General features: G+C 38.0%; 1 protein-coding gene across 8 annotated transcripts in view; it reads right to left on the bottom strand.

Moving 5' to 3' along the window:
* The window catches only part of TRAF7 (TNF receptor associated factor 7), a 1,047,901-nt gene that overhangs the window by 163,669 nt on the left and 874,232 nt on the right, over positions 1-10,000 (bottom strand). For all 8 annotated transcript variants that reach the window (XM_044089204.1, XM_044089203.1, XM_044089206.1 and 5 more), the window contains one exon: positions 2,150-2,269. In XM_044089204.1, the coding sequence (XP_043945139.1) occupies positions 2,150-2,269 (120 nt within the window). The remainder of the gene's footprint in view (positions 1-2,149; positions 2,270-10,000) is intronic.

Genomic DNA, 10,000 nt, shown 5'->3' with positions numbered 1-10,000 from the left:
GTATTCCCTTTTGGGACTCCTGAGGTTTTAATACTCACTGACTTTGTGGAGGCAATAGTTGAGACTCTGAATGTACATGTGACAGGGATGCAAATTCTAAGTAGGATGGGGCTGACTACAGTCTTAGCTCTCTCCACAGCCTCAAAAGCTGATCCACCCAGAGCAGGAAAGGACCCCAGACCTGAAAGGGGATTTCAACAGAGGTCACTTCCCACACCAAAGAGATCCCTCTCGAAGCAGAGGCCGGAGACCATCTGATCCACGCCAAAGTCCAGAGGTGCAGTGAAGTCTCTGAAAACATAGGAGTCAACTCTAGCCTCTATGAATCAACAGGACTGATAATGGTCCCAAGAGGTCTTTGGCTCAGACTGAACCAAAGAGGTCAGAGCAATAATTAGTTTTGAAGACAACGATATCTTTGGTTCTGAAGCAGATGGCACCATGCAGCAGCTCGATACCATGGTCTCTAAACCTTCAAGTGAAGAGGAGGAAATAAAGGGGGAGTAGCTGAAGAATGGAATCCTTGACCCATCGGGGTAGGAACCAAGGTGGACCCTGTCATACCTTGTGCCCAAAGGATTTTTCTCACCAATCTCTCCATATCATCTTTGGTTAGACTTTTAGAGGAATAGGATGATATCACAGAAGGCAATTTAGGTCTCTCCAAGAATGGTGAAGGAAGTCTCTCAAGAAAAAGATCAATGGAGGGTGAGTAACTTGTTCTTGGAAGAAAAATTTTTGTTTAATCCTGTAATTGTGGTGTCGGATCTCTGCACCAAAGTTTGTCCTTGACCTGTAGTTTTAGGAACCGAAGAGCTAGTTGGTTCTGATAGTTGACTTTTGTTAATTCTCGGTTTTGATGAAACAGTCAGAGCCGATGTTTGTGACTTTTAACCTGTCTGTTCCAAAGGGAAAGATGGAATCAATGTTTTTGTCTTTTTTGAACTTGGAGCCATTGGAGATGTTGGCACCGACAAACTTCATGTCTTCATTTTCTCAGAAACCTTGGAAGACGAAGAAGAAGATGGAGTAGAAAAATCTGATTTGCTTGATTTTTCTTTAGATGAAATGGCTCCAGATAATGCCTCGCTGAAAGAAGATGGAAGCAGGCCTTTTAAGATTAATTTATTTTTCTGCTCAACATGAGCTCTATAGCTAAAGGAGTGACAAAGACAGCAATTCTCCTAAAGATGGATGGGGCACAAACAGTAAACACAGAGTGCATGTCAGAAAAGGGGATTTTATGGCCACATTTCTGACATTTAAAATCCAACTGGAGCCTTTTCCTTTGCTGCCATATCTCTTCTCCACAGAGAAAAAAGTGAGGAAAATACTTTTTTAGGACAGAAAAATATAGAAATGTAATAGAAATACATCAACAATGATAATAAAGAGACTACACAAAGTGTAGGACAAAAGTATCAACAATGATATTTAGAATACAGCGAAGTGTAGGAAAAGGGAAATAAAAATAATAGAATTCAGAGTACTGAAGCAGAAAAAAGGCAAAAAGGGTAAGGGATTTTACAAATTATAGTGAAAAATAGACAATATAGAAGGATTGAAAGTTACAGTTGAAAATATATTAAAGGAATCGCTTATCTGCTCAACAGCAATTGGCACCATGTCTGACATGCAAACAGGCAAACGAGATCTGAGGCAACTGGGATAGGTGCGTTGCAGGTAAGGGATTATCTCGAGAAATTTTGGTTACCACAAGCTATGGTAGCGCCTGAGTCGGTTCCGAGGACTGGAACCGAACCCACAGGTTAAAGACAGAATGAAAATTGACAACATTGGATTGTGTGGGTATGAAGCTATAAAAGGACACCTATATGCCTTGCCATACACAAATGAATTTTCACATGCATGAAAAATATTTCAGAACTCGGGTAACTGACTATTATTAAAAGTGATAAAATTTACGCTGCAGATATATTCCAAATGATAATGTACTCACCCATACAAGTTAAAGCCAATTGTTCCAAACAACAGATACCATCTGCAAGCCCTAATACTGTCCAAAAATAAATACACACACATTTTCCATGGATTTTTAATGGCTTCTTATTTAACTATATCTTTAGATGGTACCTACTAGGAATGATAATAAAGTCATGTCATGTTCAAAAACAGAAATATATCTTACATGAATTAAGTTCTCATAGGTTCCACACACAATGTGATGATTCGTTACTGCAATGGAGTATACACTCCCACCAGAGGTCTGTAACACATGCACACACTCCTGAGTTCGGATATCCCAAATCTACAAAAACAAAAAGAGAGACACATTTTAAGCAGACTTTTGTGTTTACTGTGTAAGAACAAACATCATTACAAAAGCTGATGTGAAAAACAAGAAAAACGGCTCAGGAAAAATGCCAGCATCCACAAACAAGTATTTAATAAAATCAATGTCCTTTAAAAACCAATGTTGTGATGGAAAAAAGTCCAAAATAAGCCAAAAAACAAGAATCAACAAATCCAAGTGTAAAGCGCTTTTCGTCCGTTAATATAAACAGACTTCTTCAGACAAATGCACTCAGTCAAAGGGAATTTAAATGCAGCACAAGTAGTCACATGACAGATGTTACTTGAAGTTAACTCTTTCAGAGTCAGAGCAGTTCTGACTTGCTTTTCACCTTTTAAAGAGAAAGACAACATGCAAAAATCAAGAAAACCTAACAAGCAATTTGAGTTAAACACAGTGGTTCAATGTGTTTCATGCATTGCATTCTAGTTATTTTACACTCTACTTCTCAAAAGCGAGAAGTGTATATGTGTATTACTACAAACCAGGATGTTATATCAATGAACATTAACATATAAAAACATACAAATGCTAATGTTGAATGCGTTGTCAGTGCCTGTGTGTGAAGTACTGAACAGGGCTACACTTATGTCCCAGATGTATAATAAGTCTAAATATTGAAAGGGTGCCCATACGTGTAACGCTATCGCACTATACCCCCCCAAAAAACAACAACAATGTATTAAACCGTGTGTACGGTGTGTATTTAATGACCTGCCCTGTCAGAACAGGGTTAGACACTTATTAAAACAATGTCATTAAATACTAAACAAACTACCTTAAAATGTACTAAAACACAACAAGTAATAGACACCTATCTTCTGGTTGGTCAAATGCAAAATATGCGCATTGGAGGACTGTACACCTAACGTAACCAATTCTTAAGTTTAAGTATACAGGCGAGCGAATAAACTTCGTTCAATCCTAGTGGGCGACATGCATCCAAAAGTTCTATCTTTTCTAAATTTAGTGAGCTGGAGCCACCTCTAAGCATAGTATGGATTAAATTGTCCTGATCTTATATTTGCTCAACAACTTTAAATTTAAACGAGTGGTTGGGTTTTTCCATACAGTGCTTTGCTAGTACATTCTCTTGTTTGTGTCTACTGACTGCATGTGTGTGATCGTAGATCCTGTCACGAAGCTTTCTGTCGGTTTTCCCGACATAGAAGGCTGGGCATAGTTGACATAAAGCCAGGCAGACTACACCTTTAGAGTTACAGTTGAATTTGTTTCTCAAAACATAATTTCTATCTCTGATAACGAACTTGCTGCCTATGTCTATATACTTGCAATAATTACACATCTCACAACGGAACATACCTGCTGTTCTGCATGTGTTGTGTCGACCTTCTATGATGTTTTTTATGTTTTTACCACGCCTGTAAGTGACAACCAGTGATGGTCCTAACTTTTGGGTGATGTCTCTATCAGTTGTGAGCAAGTGCCAATTTCTTTTCAATATGTCCACCACTTCTCTTGCTCTTATATTGAAAGTGAAAACAAACCTAATGTTTCCATTGGTTGTTTGTGTTGAACTTCTACTCTCAAGTATGTTATAGTTAGAGGTGTTTGTGTGGTTAGTCTGTTCAGCGACAGTTGTGTCAAGATCTAGATTTGAATCCCTTGGTACTAGTGGGATGTCCTTATTCAAAATTGATTTGTATATTCCTTTTTCTCTTTTAACTTGGACTTCCATTATTATGTTGTTGATTAATTCAGTGGGGTAACCCCTGTGTGAAAACATATCATACAGGTTTTCACATTCCACTAAAAAATCATTTTGCATGGTGGTCATTCTTGCAGCCCATACAACTTGTCCTTTAATAACGGACTTTTTCTGGTGCAAAGGGTGGGAACTGTTGAAATGCAAGAGTGAATTAGCGTATGTACTCTTTCTATAAATTTTAGCTGTATAGTGTTGACCCAATATGTTTTTTGATAAGAGTACATCAAGATAACTAATACTCAACTCTTGGTAAACACTGGTGAATTTTAAAAAATCAGTTGTTGTTAAAATATTCAACCAGTTCTTTTGCTAAAGCACTGCCACCTGAAATTATAATGAAAATATCGTCCAAGTACCGGGTGTAAAAGGAAATACTACTCTTCAAATCTGTGTTTTCAAGAACAAATTTATGTTCCCAATGGGTCATAACTAAGTTGGCAAAACTGCCTCCACATGGGGAGCCCATAGCTACCCCAATTTTCTGTAAGTAAATGCTGTTGTTAAAAGCAAAGAAATTGTATTCCAAAACTATACCCAAAAGTTGTTCAATCAATCTTTTCTCAGTCACTTGCTCCTCTTAAACTGATGAATTCAAATACTCACTCGATACCTGTGCCGTGGGGAATAGACGTGTAAAGATCACAAACGTCAATAGTTAAAAAATTCTTTTCATCATTATATTCAAGGGTGTTGATTTGTTCGAGGAATGACCATGAATCTTTGCAAATTTGTTTTTCTTTACTTGCGTACATTTTCAGTATGGAGTCAATCACCTTAGCACAGAGGTATGTGATAGATTGACGAGCATCTACCAGTGCTCTCATAGGGGGGTCATTGAGGTCTTTGTGAATTTTGGGCAACCCAAATAAGGAGGGTAGTCGGGGTGACGGCAAGTTTAAATAATTGTTATGTATATCAGTCAGTGAGTCGATAAATAAGTCATTAATAAACATTTTTATTCTATTTTGTGCTACGTTTAACTCATTTAAACTCACTTCTTGGTAAGCCTCACCTTCAAGACGTTTTGTCATTTTATCAATGTATTGACTCCCTTCCATTACTACTAACCCGCCAACTTTATCTGGTTTCATTATACGGATGGGTAGGTTTTTAAATTGTATTAACTTCAATTTGTCCTCTGTGGAGACATTATGATGGTCAGTAGAACAAACATTCTTACGAAACAATTTCCTTATTTCTATTTCACACATGTGGTCAAAAAGGTGAATGAGTGGATGTATAGATGGATTATAGGTGCTTGCTAACCTGAAGGCATGCCTATCAGGTGTCCCATCACCTAGTAAAGCTGTTAGATTGAGCTTTCTAAGTTTCAACCACATCACCCTTATTAGATGGAACAAAGTTAAGTCCATTTGCAAGTAATTCAACCAAACTGTTGTCCATGGTAAACTCAGTGTAGTTGTAAATGTTAAAGTCTCCTTTTGCGTTGGTAATGAGTTTGTAGTTGGTGATAGTATTGTCCGGTTTGTCTACCTCAACGTCAGGGAGGTACCCCATTACCTCCTCCTGTTGCGCGCAGCTTGAGTGTTGTAAAATTTCCTCTGGTTCGCACCATGTCTGTTGCGACTCCTCGCTATCTGCCCTTGAAAGTTTTTTGACTGATGGTTACTAGAAGCACCCTCTGTTTCAATGTTCTCAGACCTGTCCCTGTTCGTCATGGGTGCAACATGGCTTGTCCCTGGTCTTGGTGATGTCAAAATGTTGTTGTCCATATCAGGGTCGTTGGTACCATAATCAGGTAGAGTGTCATTGGTGTTACTCATTAAGTTGTTACGGGACTGGGAGGGAGGTGGTTTCAGGTAGGCTGTACCCTCCTCATAGTCCTTTAAATCTCTTCTGAGTTTTCTAAGTTTGGTTTCTTTCATTCTATCAATTTGTTGGGAAATACTGGTAAAAATTTGTTGGCAGTCATACGGGTATCTGTCAAACATCATATTCTTTTCAATGTCCTTTTCCAATACATTTACTTCCTCAGTGAGGTGTTTAATTTGTATTGAATAGTGTTTGCACCTAATCTTTAGCAGTTCTAAACCTTGAGTGTTGAACAATTGAATAATGTCTTTAAAAACCTCAGAACCTGGTTCTAGACCTGTGGGGTATTGCCAAGTGCGGAGGCCTTTAGGGACAATGTTCTCTTTTATACAGGTTTCAAAATATTTCAATTCAAGTTGCAGTTTTTTTAATTTCAAGTAGCTTAGTGTCAAAAAGTTTAAGTTTAAAGGAAATACTCACATTACTTCCAGCCGGGTTTCCTGTAGTTGCATTTCTGCTCTGAGAGTTTAAACTTGGTTGCTCATTCAACCAAGTGGTTAGATCATAGGACCCAATAAGCCCCAAAGTAATGGTGCTTTCTGTAGTAATATCCTGGTTATTGTTGTTGCCCATGTTGTTGTAAGCAGTCACTTTGTGGTTTCCATTTTCATTCACTGGAACTTGGTTAATTAGAAAATTTGATGAGTTGGTTCCACTTGCTTCCTCTGGAGTGCTGGATAAAACCCTTTGTGTTTGTGTAGCACTCGGTTGAGATAAACACTCAACTCTGGCTGTTAGGTTCTCCAAATGTTGACTCATTGTCTCCAGCAATAATGTTAAGTTGCCTCTTCCATCTATTTCTGAACCTGAGAGGTAAAGAACGTTGGCACTATTTCCCGTAGCCATGAACAAACAAGTCAGCCACCAAGAACAAAAAAACTGATATGAAAAATAAGAAAAACGGCTCAGGAAAAAATGCCAGCGTCCACAAACAAGTATTTAATAAAATCAATGTCCTTTAAAAACCAATGTTGTGATGGAAAAAAGTCCAAAATAAGCCAAAAAACAAGAACTAACAAATCCAAGTGTAAAGTGCTTTTCGTCTGTTAATATAAACAGACTTCTTCAGACAAATGCACTCTGTAAGTCAAAGGGAATTTAAATGCAGCACAAGTAGTCACATGACAGATGTTACTTGAAGTTAACTCTTTCAGAGTCAGAGCAGTGCTGACTTGCTTTTCACCTTTTAAAGAGAAAGACAATATGCAAAAAATCAAGAAAACCTAAAGTAATTTGAGTTAACCACAGTGGTTCAATGCGTTTCATGCATTGCATTCTAGTTATTTTACACTCTACTTCTCAAAAGTGAGAAGTGTATATGTGTATTACTACAAACCAGGATGTTATATCAACGAACATTAACATATAAAAACATACAAATGCTAATGCTGAATGTGTTGTCAGTGCCTGCGTGTGAAGTACTGAACAGGGCTACACTTACGTCCCAGATGTATAAGTCTAAATATTGAAAGGGTGCCCATACGTGTAACGCTATCGCACTATATCCCCCCCCAAAAAAAAAACAACAACAATGTATTAAACCGTGTGTACGGTGTGTATTTAATGACCTGTCCTGTCAGAACAGGGTTAGACATTGATTTTATTAAATACTTGTTTGTGGACGCTGGCATTTTTCCTGAGCCGTTTTTCTTGTTTTTCACATCAGTTTTTTTGTTCTTGGTGGCTGAATCATTACAGAAGCTGATGGCTTTTACACTGTGAATGACCGATGACAGTAACTTATTTACAAGATACATTTTGGAGTCTGAATTTAGCAGCCTTCAGTTCCAAGCTGCTACCATGAAGGACAGCATTCTGTGCAGTCACCACCAGCTCACCCAGCTTTACCACTTAGTCCTCTAATAACCTACTTGTTCCCTCTGATCTACCTAAAACAAGACCCCACATCAGCCCTGGGTAACCACGCTTAGAGATACAGTGGTCCAGACTATTCCTGCATGTCAACTGTAGATGTAAATGCTAGGCCATCTGGCATCTCCACAGCCTCGATGCTGCTTTTAATGTGTCATATCTTTTAGAGAGCTAGGAGAACACTTGCGTATCTCAAGCTAGGCATATTACCTTCACCAGAGAACATTCTTTTGGCAAATACCCTACTACTTTATACTGCCCTTCATATACATAACTCTAACGTTTATAGTTGGCTCCTAAGACGCTAGTATCTGCTGATCAAACTATGGTCACCTATGTTGTAGTAAGGGCTAAAACCCTTGTCATCCACATAGACAATTTATACATGACAATCTTTACAAACTGACAAGTTAGAACAGATGCAAACATATGCTTATATTTTTCTTTTCTTTTGCAGCACTGACAGATTCTTTCTAGTACCTTTCTTTGACTCTCTTCATATTTACACTCGTCTTACACCAGAAATACACAAAACAAAGAAGGGGCGCTTAAAATTTGGTTCTTACTTTTACAACTGAAAAGCTATAAACAATAATATCTGAAAATGCAAAATGTTCACAAGTGTATGTTCACATACACCCAGAATCGAATCTTTCAGGAGGCTAAGACTATAGCCAGATAAAATAAGATGGCAGACAGCATCAAAACTCCAAAAAGGAAAGCTAATAACCACTGCATAAACAAACACATCCATATCCACAAAATAAAGGCAACATACTTGTAAGCATGACATATATGATAAGCATAGGTGATAGTGGAGTTTATGTACGAGAATGCAGTATGCCATTGGTAATGTTTTCTTCTCTGTGCACTTACGTCTTCCTTACTCCCACCTCTGCAGAATGTTAAGCAAGGGATCTACTGAAGCTGTATTTATGTAGCAAAGTACTTGAAAAACCAAAAACAAAGCACTGTCACTTGCCTGTCCTGCAATTACAATAATGTATTCCCTCAAACATTAAGAATTTGCAAAGTACTTCTAGCTACAGTGTCCCTTGGACTAGATTTACTTAAAGGAATGAATAATGCATATTAGTGCAGTTTATACAGAATTAAGTCAAGTAGAATGTATACTAATTTAGACAGTAAGGTGGTTAAGACAGAGCAAATGACAACTTTTTCTGTTTCCAGTTTCCTTCTCATTGTGTTAGCAGGTAGATAATGGCTACATTCAAGAAGATAACAGGTGATGCCCTTACAGTGCAAAGCGCAAAACTAACAGGCTTTCTGCATTAGAAACCACCTAATTTGGCAGTCTACTTAACAAATAAATAAAGATAACTAAATCCCAAACTAACATACTTGCCACATAACTCTTGGCTATCTCTTTATTAACATACCCACACCATACAGGCGTCCAATGTATTTAAAGACAAAACTGGATTGGGTTACATGGCTAGGCTTATGTAGTCTCTGATGGTCAATAGTCTAATATAAACCTATGAACCTAAGAAAGAAAAGGTAACATGTACAATGGATAGGCAAAGCCAAATTTCCAGATGGGGCAAGAGACTGGTCAAAGTAACCAATATCCACAGGTGATTCAAATATTTTTTGTTTCTGTGTCCTACCATTTATTCCACACCAAACAACACCTGACAGGCAATGATGTGAATGCATGTCTATGTCCAAAGATAACTGTCATTGCAATTCCCCATATTTTGTGACAGGGCTGAATTCTCCATTCTCCACATAAAGGGTTGTAGCCCTACTGAAAAAAATCCTTCCCCTAAAGCGAACTCTTCAGGAACAGAATTAGCTAAATGAACGGTGGACTCCTACATTACAGTCAGGGCTCTGTCGTTCTGCATCACAGAGCTTGAAGTCTATTTGGAAGGGTATTGCTTTCTTGAGATTCCTAGATGTATCTGCCACAGCATTTTGGCTGAATCCCTTTAAATTTCTGAAGGTACAGCATTTCAAGACATCATAACACAAGTTGTTTGAAGTACTCACGAAAAAGTACAGCTCAGAGAGTCTACCAACAGAACTGTAGCTCTTTGAGACAGAAGAATTATAACATTTGCATGGATCAAAACACTGACACTAATGGCAGCTGGACAGATGCAAATATATGGTTATATTTCATCTTTTCTTTTGTATCTTTTTTGTCACTCTTCATATTTAAACTGGTCTTGCACCAACAATACACAAAACAAAGAAAGGGCACTTGAAATTTGGTTCTTCAGCAA

The sequence above is a fragment of the Protopterus annectens genome, chromosome 12.part0 (assembly GCF_019279795.1).
Source record: "Protopterus annectens isolate FY-2018-M chromosome 12.part0, PAN1.0, whole genome shotgun sequence".
In the NCBI taxonomy this organism is placed as follows: domain Eukaryota; kingdom Metazoa; phylum Chordata; order Ceratodontiformes; family Protopteridae; genus Protopterus; species Protopterus annectens.
The sequence above is the reverse complement of the archived record's forward strand: the minus strand, read 5'-3'. Positions and strand labels throughout refer to the sequence as shown.